Source organism: Miscanthus floridulus, chromosome 3, assembly GCF_019320115.1.
Source record: "Miscanthus floridulus cultivar M001 chromosome 3, ASM1932011v1, whole genome shotgun sequence".
In the NCBI taxonomy this organism is placed as follows: Eukaryota; Viridiplantae; Streptophyta; class Magnoliopsida; order Poales; family Poaceae; genus Miscanthus; species Miscanthus floridulus.
The window spans coordinates 143,688,152-143,708,130 of record NC_089582.1 but is presented as its reverse complement, the minus strand read 5'-3'; the positions used below and the strand labels follow the sequence as shown (position 1 = coordinate 143,708,130).

The following is a 19,979-nucleotide window of genomic DNA, read 5'->3' as shown; positions in this document are numbered from 1 at the left end:
ATGGGTCTCGGTTTGAGTACGTGTTGTTGGAGACAGTCTTACTGGCAACATTATAGACCCGAGTCATCAGTAAGAGTTCGACCATGGCATTTTACAAACAACCAAAGCCAAAATACAAGGATGTTAGGGGCTGGTGCTGCTGCAACCACAGTCTGCCCAAGCGCCGAGTCCAAACACGACCTACAAGCCAACATAAAGTCGTGACCGACCCGTACCTTGATCTGGTGCCGTCCCTCAGAACCTCAGATCCGCCGAGGCTGCTTCGTGCTGGCCCCCGGGGCTGGGCATACCCTCCGTGGACGTGGAGGTGCTGGGCCGCTTGAGGAAGCCGTCCAGTGTCTTCTGCTGCTTCGAGGGGCTTGGTCCCAAGCCGTCCAGTGCCTTCCGCTGCTTCGAGGGACTTGGCCTGCAATCAATCTGGGAAACGTCCAGCGTGTTGGTGCTGGGCCGCTCGAGGAAGCCGTCCAGTGTCTTCTGCTGCTTCGAGGGGCTTGGTCCCAAGCCGTCCAGTGCCTTCCGCTGCTTCGAGGGACTAGGCCTGCAATCAATCTGGGAAACGTCCAGCGTGTTGGTGCTGGGCCGCTTGAGGAAGCCGTCCAGTGCCTTGCGCTGCTTCGAGGGACTTGGCCTGCAATCAATCTGGGAAACGTCCAGCGTGTTCTCCTGCCCGTCCAGCATCTGAATGAATTGACAAAACAAAAACAAGATTGTTGCTTCCTTAGTCCAACTCAACTCATGGCATCAATCATGGTTAAAAAAAAAACTCAGATGCCGGTTTGAGAGATACAGAACCTGCCCCAGATTCTCAAGTTTGCCTTGAACAGCATCCCTGGGAAGCAAAACCAGAGCAACAAAAGACCTATGCTGAGTACATGACCTAAATCGCCACATTTAGTAGGGAAAGCAAAGTTCAGGACATACCACATAAGATCATCTACAGTACCGTTCGCGAGAAGATAATATACGTTGACTGATGAAACCTGGAATCATGAACAAAATAAGAATGCGTCTGCTGTTATAAGTGGAACATCAAATTATCAACTGAAAGTATATTAATATTCAAAGAAGACTTCAACAATAAAATCACAGTACCATCAAATAAACAATAATAACAAATTATCAACAGAAAGTTTATAAATACTCAAAGAAGACTTCAACAACAAAATTGCAGCCCCACCAAATAAATAATACAACAAAAAAGAATCAAAGGACTCTGCTGGCTACAAAGTAATGTGCCTGATATTCACCTGACCAATCCGATGAGCACGATCTTCAGCTTGAATGATGTCCCCAGGAGTCCATGACAACTCAGCAAAGATTACTGTGCTCGCTGCTGTCAAAGTTATCCCATAGCCTCCGGCTTTGATGGATAACTGGTATGTTATACTCACATTAGATTGTACCCATTAACACTCCAGGAAAATCTATATAACCTGCCCGCATGGTTTGAACATTGGATAATACCATATATGTAGGCTTTATTTGGCAGAGCTGGGTAATTCTAGCTCTAGAAATCTGTGGAGCTAGAGCTGTGGATGCACCTAAGTTGTATGGTTGAACTGTTTTCTTTTATTCTAGACAAAGAAAAAAAAAGACTTAAGGTCTCGATTTTAGCAAACAAACTTTCAGATTTGAGGTGAAGCTGGGAGCTAGAGCTGTGCCAAACAGGGACTAAATTTTGACTGCCAATTACAAATGTTCGAAAGGAACTACACCAACCTAGGAGGAACTAGGCAGCTTTATAATGAGAAAAAAATAGGCACCAAAGTTTAGCTTGCCGAGGACTCAAACTTGAGGTGGCCTGGGTGTACATCCACACCCTCAACCAACAGAGCTAATTGCCAGTTCATTAACCACATAGTTTTTCGAACCTTCATCAGAACACTTCTCTGTATCCAAGGAGTCAACCTGCCATGCCCAACTGGCCTCTCCCACAGCCACAGTGAGCACACCGCCGTCTCAACCGTCAGTCCAGCATCCTCCCCAGTGACCCCTTCTAAGCCCAGAAACCATGGAACCCCCCGTGAACCCCGAACCCTAACACCAGCGAACTCCGTCTCTGGCGGCAGCAGGTGAGTTTTTTCTCTATTTATTTCTTTGATGTTTGTGTGCATCCCCAAATGCTAAATATGCACACGCAGTAATAAGTGTTAGGCAGATAGATTAGTTTATGGGCCTAGTGTCTTTAGTGTTTACATTAAAGTATTTTTGTGACTTTCAGCTGTATTGTGGGGGTGGGTGGGGGGGGGGGGGGGGGGGGGGGGGGTACAAAATAGAATATGAATAAGTAAAAAACATACCACCGCTGCCTTGATGTCATCGTTCTCTTGGAAATCTGTGACTAAGGTTTGTCTTGTAGTTAAAGGTGTCTTGCCATCAATTTTGATACACTTTACTTTCTTCTTCTGAAACATGGTGGCAAATAGTAGGTCCACGTGTAGCATAAACGAGTAAAACATCAAATACATTATTAGATTCTTACCAAAAGATGTTGCTCAATGGCATCAATCATGGGTTGGTGATGAGCAAATATTAAGAACTTGCAACCTGCCTGGATGTAGATGGTAAAGCAAAGAATTTAGATATTGCTTATAAAGACAAAAATATGTTTGTAAGTTTTTGTACCAAATTTAATGAGAATAATGGGCCAACAGACCATTGTCATTTATGTGATAAAAAAGGAATTTGAGGGCCAGTTCATAGAAGGATGGCCCATTCCTGGCAGCGCAACATTATTGTAACCTCCCAAAACAACTTTGAGATCTAACTAAAGTTGAATCGAGTTGGTTTTTATAAAACATCCGTAGTGGAATCTGTAAACAGTGTGTGTGTGTGGGGGGGGGGGGGGGGGGGGGGGGGGGGGGTATGTTTATTGATGCAATGATACAACAAAATCAAGTTGGCTTAAGAAGAATTTGAATAAGAGGGATACTGTTTCTTTTTTCAAATTATACACTGTCAAAATGTGATCCCCAATGAAAGAAATGGGACACAAGAGAATTGTGAGGGCCATGTATAGGTCAGTGCCAATTGGTGATAACTCGACAGCATTATCAGCTTCAGCAAGTGAAAATACAATCCTCATTTGGAATAATGAACCTGCACTAACTAGCACATTCCAGCACAAGGGTAGAATAAAAGGGTAATTTGACAAATATCAACAACAACAACAACATAGCCTTTCAGTCCCAAGTAGGTATAATACCAACCAAGTGTATATAGGTAATTTGATAAATATATAGAATTATAATATCAGGTGATCACCTCAATCGTAGTACCCAGGAAATCCAACACAGCTGGAATTTTGGCTACAGCTGAATCAGTATAGATCTGTGATTAGGAAAAATAGAATCATACTTCCAGACAAGCACAAATACAGACTAATCACAGTAAGCTAAATGACAGAAAAATGAATAACATGAATCAATATTCAAACCAAGTGCAAATAACAAAAGTTGAATATGATGTTAATATGTTAATATAGAAAGGAATATGCTCCTGATTTCAATGTTGAGCTTCACCACAATACCACATAGAAGAGCGGAAAAGAAAGACGACGAAATTGACATGGATATTCCAATGAACAAATAACCTCTCCAAAGATTTTAGAACTACAATTTGGAATTACTAAATTGGCTAATTCAGTTACATGCCACAAGCCAACAGAACCTTGAACTGGAAAGATGCAGAATTTATAACTTTTATAACTATAAGTCACTACACATGCCAAGATAAGGGTACCTCAAAAATGGTAAGAATACACTTCAGCTTTAGCAGAGTTACATGTCTTGGTTTATAGTAAGTTAGTAACTAAGAAACTAAAATACTTAGAAAATAATACCAACCAAGTGTATATAGGATCATAAAGGGGTGCACTTTCAGATTACCTTATTGACAATATTCTGGTAAGCAAATCTGAGAGAGTCGATCATCTCTTTGGAGTCAGAGGAGTCAATTTTGATCTTCAAAGTCTCCAACTAACAAAATGCACACCATTTCAGAATTATTTAAAGTAAAATTGTAACTTCAATGGTTGTGCTGATGCATTCATGCAGAGGTACAGCAAGAAAACTAAGTGCAATACATACTTTCCCTCTGTTTGAGTTTATATAAAAAATGAAGATTAGACTTTTCAAAAGCACCATAGCAACTTGCAAAGGAAAAAATTCCAACAATAACTTTACTTTCTAGAACAATGTGAGAACAAATAACTAGTTAGCTTTCACAATTTGTACCTTTTGATTAGTTAAATTACAGTCATATAACTCACTGCTGATTAAACCAGTACGCCATGTGAAAGTTCTTCACTGGTGCAAACAATTACATACGATACCATATAATGTGGTTATATGAAATGCAGATAGGTTTAGCTACCTAAAACTGGTTGTGTTCTCATATTCTACAATATATGATTTGCAGGCAAAGAATAAAATGGATAATACCTCAATAAACAGAGCGCGGACATTTTTCACATCTTTCTCACTTAAATCTAGAAAGACCTGAAAGGTTGACGAAAATTAAATGATTAAGCATAGATCTGTGTGTAGTCAAGAAAAATATCAGTATAACAGGAACTAAGCTCACATAAAAGCTACATCCTAAAGGTTATCTTACTGACTCACTGTGCAAGATCGTCAAAAAGAATCAACAGATCTTCTCAATGTTACAGTTTAAGCATTGCAAAGAAACAAGCATATAGCCAACATAGAAAGGTTCAGAAAACAATTACGAACGAGGCACTGATTCGAAAGGTCTATGCTAGTGATCAAAGGACCTTTAACTGTTGATTTAAACAAAATTGAAATTTACTAGACAGATTCTCAGATTTGAACTGATCGAATGTTTCTAATTTACAGAATAAAATTAATGTATATTTCTTATGTTGATTATAAAAAAACCCACAAGGCTACCTGTTGTCTACGTTTAACAGGCAACTGTGAAAGGACATCTTTCTTCAACCTACGGATCATGACAGTTGCTTTCATCAAATTATGCAGCTCCTCGTGATTGCTAGCACCTTGATACAACCCGAAAAAACCCTGCAAAGTCATGTCGTAATTAGTCACAATTGGCAACAGAAAATGAAGAAAGCAATTTGATAAATCTAGTACTTACACCCTTGCAATATCTATTGCCATACTCATTAACATTCTTGTACACTGTAGGATACAAGGCCTGGATCTGGATATACAGAAAAGGTAGTTGTCACTCTACTTTTGAGCATTAAATATATGCAGCTAACTATGGAAACAAAATTTACCTGAGTAAAGAGCTCAATCGGGCGAGACAAAGCAGGAGTTCCACTAAGCAAAACAACATATTGAGCTTTCTGTGATTGTAAGTCACAATTAGTTGGTTCTGCAAATTCATGCATCCATTGGGTAGAAGATATCATTGGTCACCTATTCAGGCAGTAACAAGATGTTTCCTAAAGCAAGAATAATGGACTCAAAAAAAAAACTTTGGCCTTCAGAAACCAGGACCTAACAAGAGCACAAGACTATCTGGAAAAATTCATCACAATCAGACCAGCACCATGCAGTCCTCTGTGAAAGTTTGGAACTTCTGTTTGCTAGAAAAATAAATGAAATAAGTGGGCAAGTATCCCAACATGTGTTATGAGCAGTTGTAATGTTGTATTGTTCAGGTGAAATTGTGAATCATATTGCATGGTGCTGTAGTAACACTCCCAGGTTAGTTGGTTATTGTGTAACTAATAGATAAGCTGCTCGAGAGTTAGAGAAATGTTTGTCAGGGATAAGAGATAAAGACAAGATCTGGTTTAGAGATTTTGTTAGGAGACAACCATACAGTAGATGAGGGATGGTGGTCTGCTGTTATAAGTAAAGAATGAATTAGACTTTTTGAGACCTTTTTCGTTCAAAAAGAAACTTTTTGAGACCTAAATTCTAAACCACCCTAGTCTGGTATGTGGTATCACCCTGGCTCACCCATCCTAAAGCCCACCTTCAGTAGTCACCGTTCAGCCCTCTTCAGTGTGGTCTTTACACTAATGATCTAAGAATCACGAATTTTGTTTTGATGAGGTGTAGTACCTTACCAATTGTTAGGTTTCATGCACAAACCAAATGAACCCAATAGCTTAAGCCATTGGGAAGAGTGGGCAATCCACATATACTTCACAACACTCCCACTCACGTGCAGCCACATACAAGGCACAAACGTGGAAATAAAGGAGCGGAGGACTTAAATGACGCCTCTGCAAGGACTCGAACTCAAGACCTCTGGCTTTGATACCATGTTAGGTTTCATGCACCAACCAGATGAACCCAAAAGCTTAAGCCATTGGGAAGAGGTGGGCAATCCACATATACTTCACAACACCAATATCTACTGGTCCAAATTAGGGCACATAATATTTATGCTCACAAAGAAAAAAGTGTTTTCCACATAAGAAGCACCAAACCTGCAAAACAGGAAGTGAAGCAATCGTTCTCTTCGCTTGGCCATTCTTCATAAAATGTGATTCATCAGCTATAACAATCTGGATGAAAATCATTTAAAAGAGGTTATAGATAGATTATGCATACAACTATTTGGTGGTTAAATTCATTGCAATCAGAAGACGAATAGTTGTTACATTCATGCAAAATGGAAGATGTCAGCACATCATTGTATTTCTAAAAAGTCAGAAATTTTCTATGAAATGTAGTTGATCCTTTTTTTTTTGAAGGTTTAGTTGAAATCTTATTTCTTCAGGTGCAATCAAGTGATAAGTCAATCCCCCAAGTATCTGTAATTTCAATAACTAGCTATACAAATCCACCCTGCAAAGACAGCAGCAGTACTCTTAATATAGAAATAATGCTTAAGACACACCCAAAAAAAAATCACTCCGTCCAGTGCTGAAATCAAGTTCCACAAAAGAAAGCTCCAGTCACAGCCAAGCAATCTCTAATCTACATGCAAACTCTTGTTTATCTACTCGAGTTTGATGCTCCTATACTACCACAAATTTAAGATTATGCTCCGCAACAAATATCCATTCAGGTGTAAAATCAATCTTCTGGAGATGTAGTGAACATAGTATGCTTCAAAATGACTTGTTCAACAGGAAAAGTGTGCTATTGTGTTTGCATTAAATAGCTAGATATTGAACAAAACCTACAAAATGAGGAATAAATTATCGAAAACACAATTCCCCAAATTCAAGTTCAAATGAAATGAACAGCAACAACAAAGTGTTTTAGTCCCAAGCAAGTTAGGGTATATACTAGAGATGAAACCCTAACAAAAGGTAAGAGGATAAAAAAAAGGAGAGGTAGTAGTGTTAGTAGTAACAATAGTAGTATAAAGGGGACCAGTAGCTCACACCATGTTTCTGGCATGTGGATTGCTAATATCTACACAATCCTATCCAAAAAATAGTTCTTTGGGCATATTCTGTTCTCCATTTCTCCTTAAACGGAATGAAGTATAAGACAAAAATTCTACCTTGAAATCCAAATCCAGAAGTGTGCTTTGTATCTTGGGAACTACATCATAAGATATGACGTTGAACACCCCATCCAAGTGAAAATCTCCTTTAGTGTTTGAGTAAACCACTCTGAATCCTGCTTTATGTGATCCTCCAGTATGTGGCAATACCACCTAAAGGACAACGATCCATGTTCATCAGCATAATGAAATATATTTTTTCTATTTCATGCTTAGGACTTGTTGAACTATGTGATTTACTTGCATATCAAGTTTCCTGTATACATACGATAATCACGGGTACATCAGTTTCCAAATAGAACTTTATGCAGGTGAGCCAGGAATTGCAAAACTTTTCCTATGGTTTCTTTCTTTCTTCATTGTGTTATATTCTACTACAATCATCATGATACTAGTAAATAAATGGATAATTTGCTTCTAGAGAAAGAATTCACAAAATACATAACGGAACAAACTTTTTGTGGGAGAACTAGTGAATGAAATGTTTAAGGATATACCAAGATATCTTCCATAGGGATGTTAAGCCAGCTCTGAATCGCCTGTTAAAATAGTAAGTTATCAAGTTTAGACCTTCCTTTGTGCAACTACTGCTAAAATGAAAAATTGACAGCTCGTAAAAAAAGAGGTGCTCACAGTTGCCCAATGTAACCGCAAAGAAGATGGAGAGATTACAAGGACTGGACAGGCATCACGAAGGCAAGAAGCAACAGCAATTGCCTGCATAGGAAATTAGGAACTAAATTAGTACCTTCCATCAAATTACATAAGGCATCAATGAGCAGTCCCAAAAATCACGATTCATGAGTCAATAACACAAGTCAATATACCATCATTTGAGTCCGGTCAGCGTGAAACACTAGATGTAAATCTATCAAACTTTTAATAATGCACTTTAGTTGGTCCATCTGCAGTGCAAGAGCTGGAATCAAGTGTGCAAATTGCGTTTGGTTGCCTGTGCAGTGCAGCTTAACCGTGTTTGGTTGCCCACAGAGGACCTTATGCAAGATTGCACAATGCCAAAAGCAGGGCCAATCAAGCATCAGCTACTATACCAGATTTGGTCGTATTAGGCAATGCATGCTTACAAAAGCCAATAGATCTCATAAAAATGGAACCTCCTCACCTCCCCCACCTCTATTAGAACATAGAGGTGACCATATTAAACACAATGTAAGAAAGCAAACACAATCTTACTAAACTCAGCTTGCATGTGTAGGACAACCAAACATTAACATGTTGCATACGTTTATGTTGGCTTTGAGTTGTGCTACATAAGGTCTAATGCAGGCTAAGGCTAGTGCAAGCAACCAATCACACCCATAGTAACTATTTCAATGCAAGCCAATCAGGTCATGAATGCAAAAAATTTGGAAGGCATATGATTCACAGACAATGTTTTACCTGTACTGTCTTTCCAAGACCCATTTCATCTGCAATCAGGGCTCTGCCACCATGCTGTAAAACAAACCTACAATTATGAAAAGCATATATGTTAGGCTTATACAATAATTCAAAGTACATTCTTAGGTTCCTAGGTTCCTGGCTTATGGTTAACGTACTACTCCCTCCATGTCCCTAAAAAAAGTCGTTTTGGACATCGACACGGTCTCCAAAAACAACTTTGACTGCTACTTTTTGTTATAAAATATAGTCAATCTATACTTTTATAAAACTACATTTCGAGATGAATCTACTTACATCACTTTTATATTTTCAAACTCAACCCAAAAGAATTTATTTGTAGTCAAAGTTTAAAGTGTTTGACTTAATACAACCTCAAAACGACTTTTTTTAGGAACATAGAGGGAGTACCGAGCTTAGGATTCGGCATCTAATATGATGGCTAGTTGTGTGCCAAACCAAACAATCAAGAGTAACAAAAAGTTTGTCTGTTTATAGTATGACTATGACTATATGAGCCAGTATGTCATTGTTCAAGTACAGCACAAAAATGTAATGGCGTAATGCACTTGATGCAAGTTGAACATCATGATGATCTAACTTTTCATTAAAGAATAATTTCAGGGTCACTAAGCTCAACATTATGCAAAGCATGCCAATGTCAGATTGACTTTCACCATTATACACAAAACAGAGTTGCAGAAATGTTGAATCACCATACCTGATGCCTTCACGCTGAAATGGCATAAGCTGTGACTCAAGATTAGGGGGAATCCTGTCATACAAACCTTCCCCAAGAAAAATGTGATCAGCACGGCACGCAAAAAGTCGTGTCTAAAATTCAAATGTAAAATTTTATTATTTCACATGGATCACTTTGATTCACATTATGATGTTTCATACGAAAATATTTAAATTTCCAATATTTTTGCTATTTATTTCAAGTGGATACTAAAGAAAGCAAGACCGTTTATATCCAACAACACTTCGGTAACAAGTGGGTGCAAAATTTACTATGTCTATCCATTATCTTAGCATCAGGTGAACGTAAATTTCATAAGCACAAAGTGGAAACTTTAAGATACCTCGAAGATCTTTGGATCGTAAAGCAGCAGCTAAAGCACGCTGAACTAGCGGATCCAATTTGTGAACCTGCTAGGGAAGTACATACTACGTAATCAAAATGAATACACGCTCAAAAGTCAAAACTGTTGGATAAGTAATTTGTTTTCTTGAGTAAAAAGGCAATTTGGTTTTGACTACTGAAGCACATGCACAGCAACAGCTGGGAGGAGCTGCTACTGTCCTCTATGTTAGTCGCTGAATTCTCACTTTTGGTAGTAGCAGAATTCTTACTCTCATCGAGAGAGAATGACACTAGGAGTCGGGACAATTTTCTGGTTTATTTCTCAATGCCATGCTAACTCGAGGGGTTGGGGATACATATTTATAGGCTGCTAGCCAGCCAAGCATATGCCAAGATGCTAGTCTAAGAGGCTGTCCTAGATGCTAAGATGCTGTCCTTAGTCTAAGATGTTGTCCTAGATGCTGTCCTCTAGTCTAAGATGCTGTCCTAAAAACAGACCATGCAGCCACAAAGATCATGTGACCAGCACAGCCCCACAAAGACCAACACATGAGACTTATCCCATCATTCTCCCCCTAAGTCTTATGCATCGTCTTGTGGGAAAGTTGAATTATCCCGGTCCTGGAGCAGAGCTCAAGGAACTTGATCCTCCCAAGGGGCTTGGTGAGCAGGTTCGCAAGCTGGTCCTTGGTGTTAATGTAGCTCGCCTTGATGCTCCCTTCCTCCAAACAGCCTCAGATGAAGTGGTACCTCACCCGGATGTGCTTGCTGCGTTTATGGAAGACGGGGTTCTTTGCTAGGACCAAAGCGGACTTACTGTCCACCCTGAGCTCCACCGCTCTAGTGTCTCTGCCGAGGAGATCACCAAGCAGTCGAGCGAGCCAGAGCGCCTAAGTCGAAGCGGTGGAAGCCGCTATGTACTGGCCTCACAACTGAACAGGGCCACCACCTGCTGCTTGACTGACTGCCAGCTAACGAGGCACTTGCCGAGGAAGAAGAGGATCCCGCTCGTGCTCTTGCTGGTATCGATGTCGCCGGCGTGGTCGCTATCGCTGTACCCGACGAAGTGTGCCGCCCCAGGGCACCTAGGGTAGTAGAGGCCGTGGTCGAGAGTCCCCGCAACGTAGCGGATGATCCTCTTCACAGCCTGCTGGTGCTCCGTTGTCGGTCGCTGCATGAACCGACTAACGTAGCCGACGGAGTATGCCAAGTCCGGCCGTGTGTGGGCGAGGTAGCGAAGGCTCCCCACAAGACGCCGGTACTGCGTAGCGTCCACCTCCTCCGTCGTGCTGTCGCGGCTCAGCTTCAGCCTCTCCTCCATCGGAGTGAGAGCTAGGTTGCAGTCGGTGAGCCCAGCTAGCTCAACGACGCGCTTGGCGTAGGCGGTCTGTCGAAGCGTGATCCCGGAGTCATCCTGGTGCACCTCGATTCCCAGGTAGACGGAGAGAGGCCCCAGGTCACTCATCTGGAAGGTGGCCTTCATCTCTTCCTTAAATGCCGTCACCTCCACATCCTTGGTGCCGGTGATCACCAAGTCGTCGACATAGACACCCACCAGCAGAGCATTTCCTCCACTGCCCTGTCGGTAGATGGCCGCCTCGTGCGGGCTTTGCTCGAAGCCCATCCCCTTTAGCGTGGAATCCAGCTTGGCATTCCACGCCCTCGATGCCTGCCGCAAGCCATAGAGGGCCTTGCGCAGGCAGAGCACCTTGCCTTCCTTGCCGGGGATCGCAAATCCCGGCGGCTGGTGCACGTAGACCTCCTCCTTCAAGTCGCCGTTAAGGAACGCCGACTTGACGTCCATGTGATGAACACGCCAGCCCTCCTGGGCAGCTAGCGCAAGGAGGAGTCGCACGGACTCCATCCGTGCCACGGGAGCAAAGGCGTCGTCGAAGTCAACCCCCTCCTACTGCACGAAACCTCGTGCCACCAAGCGAGCCTTGTGCTTGGCGATGGCACCAGCTTCATCCCTCTTCAGCTTGTACACCCACTTAAGGGTGATCGCGCGGTGACCACGAGGAAGGTCAGCAAGCTCCCAGGTGCGGTTCTTCTCAACTGCATCCATCTCCAAATGCATCGCGGCGCACCATGCCACGTGTCTCTCGGCCTCTGCAAACGACCGAGGCTCGCCGTCGTCACACGCAAGGTGCAACTGCGCCTCCAGGTCGTGAGGCACCGGTCCCGACACCGGCTGGTCGCCGAGAAGGTTCTCCATCGTACGGTTCCGCAACGGCTCGCCGTCGTGGTACGCGTCGATGCGCTCCTCGTCATGAGAGAGCGGAGTAGCGAGCTCAACCGGGCTGTGCTCGACACGAGCTGGTGGTGGAGTAGACGTGCCCGGAGTGGTGCCTGTCGGTGCTGGAGCGCGTGGCGTTGCCGGTTGTGGTGGAGCCGGCGAAGAACTCATCACAGCCGAGGTCCTGGCTGGAGAGCGTGGTGCTGTCGGAATAGCAGGCGCCGGGGTCGGTGGAGGCTCGGGGACTGGGGTAGACGCGCTCGCCGAAGAAGAGCTGCCTACTCCCCCAGCTCCCTCGAAGTGGACGTACTCGACAGTGAAGTCGTCGTACGTTGGAGCCGAACCGTCGTCTACCGCCTTGTCCCACGCCCATCCTCGCCCTTCGTCGAACACAACGTCGCGCGTCCTGCGCACACGCTGTCTTCGGGTCAAGGATGCGGTAGGCCTTCGAGCCCTCCGCGTAGCCGATGAACACTCCCGGAGTGCTCCTGTCGTCAAGCTTGCTGATGTGGCCAAGCTCCTTGGCGAACGCGAGGCAGCCGAAGACCCGCAAGTGGGAGACCGCCGGCTTACGCCCATGCCAAGCCTCGTACGGCGTCCTGCCGTCGAGCGCCTTGGTAGGCGAGCGGTTGAGGATGTAGACGGTCGACACCACCGCCTCTCCCCAGAAGACAGTCGGCATCCCCCTCTGCTTGAGAAGGGCCCGAGCCATCCCCACAACCGTCTGGTTGCGCCGCTCGACGACGCCGTTCTGCTGTGGGCTGTACGGCGCGGAGTAGTGGCGCTGAATGCCCTCATCAGCGCAGTACGACGCGAATTCAGCCGCCGTGAATTCGCCGCCGTTGTCGATGCGCAGCATGCGCAGCACGCGCAGCTTGCGGCCGCACTCCGCCTCCGCAGCAGCCTGCGAGCGCCTGATGGCGTCTACAGCCTCTCCCTTGCTACCGAGGACCATCACCCACATGTAGCGGGAGAGGTCGTCGACAAGCAGCAGGAAGTAGCGTCGTCCTCCCGGTGTGACCGGTGTCACCGGGCCACACAAGTCCCCGTGCACAAGCTCGAGCCTCTCCTTGGCTCGAAAGCTCGCCCGCTGAGGAAAGGGGAGTCGCCTCTGCTTCGTCAACACGCAGACGTCGTAGAGCTGCTCCACATGGTCGAGGCACGGCAGGCCTCGCACCATCTCCGTGGCACTGAGCCGCTTCAGGGCCTCGAAGTGAAGGTGCCCGAAACGCTCGTGCCACTGCCACGCCTCGTCGTCCCGACGAGCAGTGAGACAGAGGGGTTGTGCCACCTGCACGTTAAGGACGTAGAGTCGATTTGCGCTTCTGGATACCTTGGCGAGAAGGCAGCGACGGCGATCCCAAATCCTCATGACTCCATCCTCAACCACCACGCGCGAACCGTTCTCATCCAGTTGTCCCAAGCTGATGATGGAGCTCCTCAACGCGGGGATGTAGTAGACTCCGGTGAGCAGCCTGTGCTCACCAGACATGGTGGTGAAGATGACGGAGCCGACACCCTTGATCTTCACGCCGGAGGCATCCCCAAACTTGACGGAGCCTCGGACGGCAGAGTCAAGCTCGGTGAAGAACTCCCGCCGACTGGTCATGTGATGGGTGGCGCCGGTGTCGAGGCACCACCCGTCAGTCTTGTCGTTGCCGAAGCCGTCGCCGAGGAGGGCATGTGCTTTTGGCTCGTCAAGGTGGAGGAGAGCCGCTGCGGCCGGTGCCGCTGGAGGTAGCTCGATGCTTGCATGTGCCACGAACAGAGCCAGCTCCTCCGCCTGTGCGACGTGGGCCTGGCCGCGTCGTGGCTGTCGACAGTCCTTGGCCCAATGGCCAAGCTGGCCGCAGTTGCGGTAGGCGTCATCTCGTGTCGGCTTGTGCCTGCCGGCGGCGCCGCCCTGGGCGCCTCCGCGGGCATCAACCTCGGCACGTCCTCGTGCCCCGGCCTGGGCGTCTCTGCGCGCCTTGCACGGCTTGCCACGCTTGCGGCCGCCTGTCGCGGAAGAAGGCTCCCCCTTCTTCCGGTCACCTTGGCTGGCAAGCCACTGCTCCCGAGTGAGAAGGAGCTTCCCGCCAGTGGTGATGGGCCCCGAGAGAGCCTGTGGCTCATCGCTGTCGACGACCTTGAGGCGACCTATCGCCTCCTCGATCGACATCGCGGAGAGATCCAGCAGAGACTCGATCGAGCGAGTCATCTGCTTGTACTTCTCGGGGACGCAGCGGAAGAGCTTTTCGACAGCTCTCTCCTCGCCGTAGGTGTCATCGCCGAACTGCACCATCTTCTGCAACAGTGTTGAGACGGAGAGCAAAGTCATCAACGTCCTCACCTGACTTGAAGGCCAGGTTCTCCCACTCCTTGCGAAGTGCCTGCAGTGTGGACTTGCGGGCGCGGTCGCTGCCGATGCGTGCCGCAGCGATGGCGTCCCAAGCCTCCTTGGCAGTCCGCTTGTTGGTAAGCAAGAACTGCATCTCGAGCGGGACTGCAGCGATGAGGGCATCCAACGCCCGTCAATCCTGGTCGTAGTCGACGTCGCCGTACCGGACTGCCTTCCACATGTGCCGCACCTGGAGCTTTACCCTCATCACTGCAGCCCACTCGACGTAGTTGGTCTTGATGAGGGTAGGCCACCCATCGCCGGGGCCGACGTCCCTGACAACAGCCTGGAAACCGTGGTAACCATGGTACCGATCCGGGGAGAGAGAGCCACGCTGCCTGTGAAGGTCGCGCTCTCCATCGACCCGTCAGCCACCGTTGCCGTGCGCACCTCCTCCAGGAGCGCCACCGCCGTGCGCGCCTCCTCCAGGAACGACGCCGGCGCGTCCGCGCCTATTTGGGCTGCCACCGCGCTCGTGGACGTGCGCGGCTCCTCCAGGAACGCCACCGCCGTGCGCGCCTCCTCCAGGAGCGCCGCCAGCGCGTCCGCGCCTGTCTGGGCTGCCTCCACGCTCGTGGGCGTGCGCGGCTACCCCAGGAGCGCCACCGCCGTGCGCGCCTCGTCCAGGAGCGCCGCCAGCACGTCTGCGCCTGTCTGGGCTGCCGCCACGCTCGTGGGCGTGCGCGGCTGCCCACTGCGCCGCCCGCACTCGCGCTGCCTCCCTCTCTAGCAGCTCGAGGTCCACGTCGGCGGTGTCATCAGCGGAAATGGAGCTGCCGATGCTGCCGCGCAGAGCCTCGACCTCCGCTGCCGCCGCACGCGCTGCATCCGCCGCTGCCGCTGCTTCCGCCTCCGCTCTGGCTGCTGCCAGCTCCGCCGCTGCCAGCCTCAACACCCTTGCCGCCGCTCGCTTGCGTTCCTCTGCCGCGGCAAGTTCGGCCTCCTGCCGACGCCGCGTGCTCGAGGCGACCTAGCGCTGAGACTGTCCTGCGGACATGACACGCTACCAGGGGGCTGCTGCGTGGGGAGAGGGCTGCTTCAGACGCGCAGAGGGAGAGGAGTGAACAGGAGCAGCCAGAGGAGCTGCTGCTGCCAACAGCTGGAGCTGTTGTGAGGCTGGGAGAGAAGATAAGCAAGAGATGCTCAGGCTACAGGATAATACGGCTCTGATACCAGTTGTTAGTCATTGAATTCTCACTCTTGGTAGTAGCAGAATTCTTACTCAGATAGTCGTTGAATTCTCACTCTTGGTAGTAGCAGAATTCTCACTCTCATCGAGAGAGGGTGACACTAGGAGTTAGGACAATTTTCTGGTTTATTTCTTAATGCCATGTCAACCTGAGGGGTTGGGGATACATATTTATAGGTTGCTAGCCAGTCAAGCATATGCCAACATGCTAGTCTAAGATGCTGGTCTAAGATGATGTTCTAGATGCTAAGATGTTGTCCTCTAGATGCTAGTCTAAGATGCTGTCCTAGATGCTGTCCTCTAGTCTAAGATGCTGTCATATGCTGTCCTAAAAACAGACCATGCAGCCACAAAGACCATGTGACCAGCACAGCCCCACAAAGACCAACACATGAGACTTATCCCATCACTCTAGAGGCATCATTTTAACTGCTTCAGTAGTAGTAGAATCAGCAGGGGCGAGTTAGTTTTGTGTACAGAGTATGTACTAACTAGAACATAGTTATTGCTAGCTGTATGTATGATATGTACTCCCACTGTAGCAGGTCGGTTACTGTAGCAGGCCGCCCTAAAGCATATGTGATGAGGGTACTACCTCATGTACATGTAACCTTTGTGAGTTTGAATAAAAGAACAATAGTATCTCCATTGGTTCCTCTCCTATCATCATTTTCCTTCCCATACTAGTTAGTTAGGGCTATCAAAAACTACTCTGCACAGGACAGAAATTTCCAGATAGGTCATGTTTGAAGTCTTGAAAGTTTACTATAATATGGAAGATGGCACAACTTGTGTCTCTCTGAGTTTTTTGTCACAAGCTGAAAACACAAGGTTTGCAAACTTCCTCGCATAAATTGAGAAGAAAAACAAAGAGGCCTCCTACACAAAATGGACTTGTAGGACAGCTGCTTGCTAACTTCATGAGTTCGCTTTTTAAGTGTTACTTTGAATTCGTTTAAGTTTAACTAGTTAACATGCAAATGATGCAGAAGTTGAGTACTTAAGTATGAACAGCATATAGGTCAACCAACTAAGCAAGAAAGCAATAAAATTAAATAATCAGAACTTCAGAAGAACATTACTGCAATGCGAAATGGGATTACAGATGATAACTGTTACCTCCACAGCTAATCCAGGTACTGAACGAGGAAAATCCTCTACTATTGCTAAAGACGAGGGAGGAAACATCCATACCCTGTTGTTTTGGATTTTAAGTAAAAGAACAATTAGAACAGATAGTGAATTTTACAGCAGACATCAAGTTTTTCCATGTTACAGAAAATATATGGTGATCATGAAAATTAAAAGAATGTGTAAACTGTAAAGAAACCTTTCTTTAGCATTCCAACTGGCTTTTGGTGTCTTCCGAAATGCATCAACAAGTAACTGAGCAATAAACAGAACCAAGCAGATTATAGTTTCATATAATTCAGTGACACGTGATTCAAGATTCGTTGTGGGGATATACCTGGTTGTATTGGAATCTTGCAGCGATCATCCCGCTAGAATGGAGGAAAAGATGAACAGATATCTTAGGTGAACTGCCCTGGCTATTATTCACTTGAATGACAAGTGAAAGCAAAGGATAAATAAACTTAAGCACCAGCCCATATTAGAACAAACTATGAAAGGACCTATAATGTTATCTACCTGCATTTCTCGAGGGAGAAAGTGCTTCTACCTGAGAATGGAAAAAGATAGGGATTGCGCTTATTAGCAAAGTTAGTTACAAATATAAAAGAAACTAAAGATTTACAGCAGCAAAAGCCCTCTATGCCTAACTGATTAACTATTACTAAAACAATGATCTTCTCTACACCAAGCTATTAATTATCCAGCCAGAACATCAATTTTTTTTCAACAAGAGAAAAAGTTCCTACACTTTTGATTTTCAAACTTGCACACTAAAATGAAGGAGAGATACTAGGGGAAAAACATCCTTGAAGCAAAGATGAAGAAAACAAATAACAATCCAATACCAAGATTTAGCTTATTAACACAAACTCTGGTGGTACTTGAACCACAAACCTCCCGACCTTTCAACAAATTGACCATAGAGGTATTGAGCACGAAACGATGAGCTTAGAGAACACACCAAAATTCGCCATTTCTTCAAACAGGAAACCCAGTTGTCCAAAGAATTCAGTTGCATAGAATGACTCGATGAGAACGCTCTCAAGATTACCACCACATTTGTATATATGCAGCATTGACCTAAATTCGTATTACATTTTGAACCGTTTTATGAACCCATGAGTTCTCCGACAAGAACCCCTCTATTTCTTTGATAGGGGAAAATCGCTACAGAATACAAAGAGCTTGGTAATAAAAGAAAAGAATTCCGATCTTTCAAAAAGAAAAAGGAGAAGAATTTCCAAATGCGTTAACCATAAATTCAATATCCGACAACCGAGCCAATCCCCAGTGCGCCAACAAGAAACCCCCAAAACAGCAACGGAGCGGAGAAACCCCTAACCGTGCCGAAGCGGGCCTCCAGAGAGGCCCTGGCAGCGGGGTGGTTGCCCCCGAGCGGCGACGAGACGGCCGCCGCCGGCGCGGTGGCGCGGGAGGGGAGCGGCGAGGTGGCCCCGAGAGGGGAGGCGGGGACGTGGGCGGTGGAGGCCGCGGAGGCGGAGGCCTTCCGCTCGGCGAGCTGGCGGATGGCGTCCCGCTCCATCTGGTCCAGCTGCTCCGCGCTGAGGCCCCAGTCGTCGTCGTCGTCGTAGTAGTAGCCGCCCCAGCCTCCGCCGCCGCCGCCGCCCGCCATTTTTGGCGCGCGTTTTGATCGAGGCGAGTGTTTTTTAGGCCTGAGGGGGAAAGGGAGGCGAGGCCTCTCTGCTCAAGGCTCAAGCAGCGAGGTGCTCTAATGGCTGGCTGATCGCTGCGGAGTCGGGGGTCAGTTCGGCGCCGTTGGGCTCGCAGAAATCGCAGGCTGCTGACCTATGTTTTCACACGATTTTTTTTATAACAAGTGTATATGGGCCTATTTGCTTCCAGGACTAGGAATGTTTGGTTTGGAGATTAAAAGAGACTAAAAGACATTAAAACCGCTAAACAAAGATCAAAACATCCCTCCCTTCTATTCTCTTTCTCTCTCTCCTTCCTCTGGTCCGCAGTGCCGAATTCCTCGTCATCACTGCCGTCCTCGGCCCTTGAGTCCGCCGGAGCTAAGCACCGCCCTGCGCCCCTGCTATCTCAACCTCGCCCTTCTCTCCTGTCACCGCGTCGCTGGAGCACCGAGGCTACCGCCGCCCTCACTCTGCTGGCGACGGATCTGGCTGGCTGGGGAGGAGCGCGGCCGGCGTGGGGTGCGGCGCTAGCGAGGTGGGGCGCGGCAGGAAGCTGGCGGCGGATCTGGCCGGAGGGGAGGAGGGAGGCGGGTGCGGCACATCGGGCGACGTGGGGTGGGGCGACGCATCGGGCATGAGAGGAGAGAGACTGTGAGGGAGGAGAGAGAGAGGGGTATGGGTTGTAAAGTTGGTCCCATAAGTTCCAATAAACCTCACCCCAAGGGACTTCTATTCATTAGTCTCTTAAAATATTCTATTCTATATTTTTACAATATGTTTATTCGGAATCATAAATATTAATAAATATTTTTCTATAAAACCTGACAAATTTTAGATAGTCTGACTTACCAAACCTATAAAATGCATTATTTGGAGATGGTGAAAGGTCCTTGTGTGGTTTTGGTAATTGAGTGATAACCTAGGTGAACTAATTATGTTTATATGAGGTACACAGGTGATTAGTCTACAGGTACATATGTGTGAGCAACATATGCCATAAAGGTGGAAATAGCTCGGAGATGTTGCAAAGCTCACACATATAATGATGAAGGAGCTCATTGCACATGGGACATGACATTGAGTCATGTGATCAAGGTGGAGAAGATCAAGACATGACTTGGCTTGATGGACCGGTTGCAAGCGTAAAAGGCAAGTTGGAGGCTTTGAAGCGATGGACCACGAGGCGGTGAAGCTTGAGCAAGACTTAGTGCCGATGAACGAAGGCAACGGTGAAAAGCAAGTAGAATCAAGATCGATGAATCAATATGATCACATGATGGTTGAAGTGGATCATATCATTGTTGATCGTGTTGGTGCATGTGTTACATTGGCATTGGAGGAGATGAAATGGAATGCACAAGGCAAATGTATAACCTAGGACATTTCATTTCACCGGTCATAGGTGTGTAGAGAAGTTGATGATCGGGTTTAGGATAGAT

General features: G+C 46.6%; 1 protein-coding gene across 2 annotated transcripts; it reads right to left on the bottom strand.

Moving 5' to 3' along the window:
* Positions 1 to 2: 2 nt before the first annotated feature.
* Positions 3 to 18,779, bottom strand: LOC136542679 (uncharacterized). Of its 2 annotated transcripts, XM_066535209.1 has the most exons (25): positions 18,228 to 18,779; positions 17,402 to 17,432; positions 17,220 to 17,311; positions 17,082 to 17,137; positions 16,871 to 16,946; positions 9,945 to 10,011; positions 9,581 to 9,647; positions 8,860 to 8,926; positions 8,092 to 8,175; positions 7,956 to 7,997; positions 7,456 to 7,611; positions 6,428 to 6,505; positions 5,261 to 5,329; positions 5,116 to 5,181; positions 4,911 to 5,039; positions 4,443 to 4,499; positions 3,888 to 3,977; positions 3,265 to 3,330; positions 2,483 to 2,551; positions 2,301 to 2,405; positions 1,248 to 1,373; positions 922 to 980; positions 793 to 829; positions 629 to 678; positions 3 to 406 (listed from the first exon to the last, which is right to left on the bottom strand). In XM_066535209.1, the coding sequence occupies exons 1-25, from the start codon at positions 18,516 to 18,518 to the stop codon at positions 235 to 237; spliced, it is 2,202 nt and encodes a 733-aa protein (XP_066391306.1). In that variant the 5' UTR covers positions 18,519 to 18,779; the 3' UTR covers positions 3 to 234. The 2 variants fall into 2 exon arrangements, with proteins under 2 accessions (XP_066391306.1, XP_066391305.1); XM_066535208.1 differs by having other exon boundaries at positions 5 to 678; positions 18,228 to 18,755.
* Positions 18,780 to 19,979: the final 1,200 nt, after the last annotated feature.

What these genes read in the sequence shown, in the direction of transcription:
- LOC136542679 (XM_066535208.1), bottom strand. Translation starts at nt 18,518, where the DNA reads ATGGCGGGCGGCGGCGGCGGCGGAGGCTGGGGCGGCTACTACTACGAC. An exon ending in ACGATCCAAAGATCTTCGAG is followed by an intron (nt 9,648 to 9,944) that starts GTATCTTAAAGT and finishes TTCTTGGGGAAG; the next exon opens with GTTTGTATGACAGGATTCCC. An exon ending in TCCTGGGTACTACGATTGAG is followed by an intron (nt 2,552 to 3,264) that starts GTGATCACCTGA and finishes ATCTACATCCAG; the next exon opens with GCAGGTTGCAAGTTCTTAAT.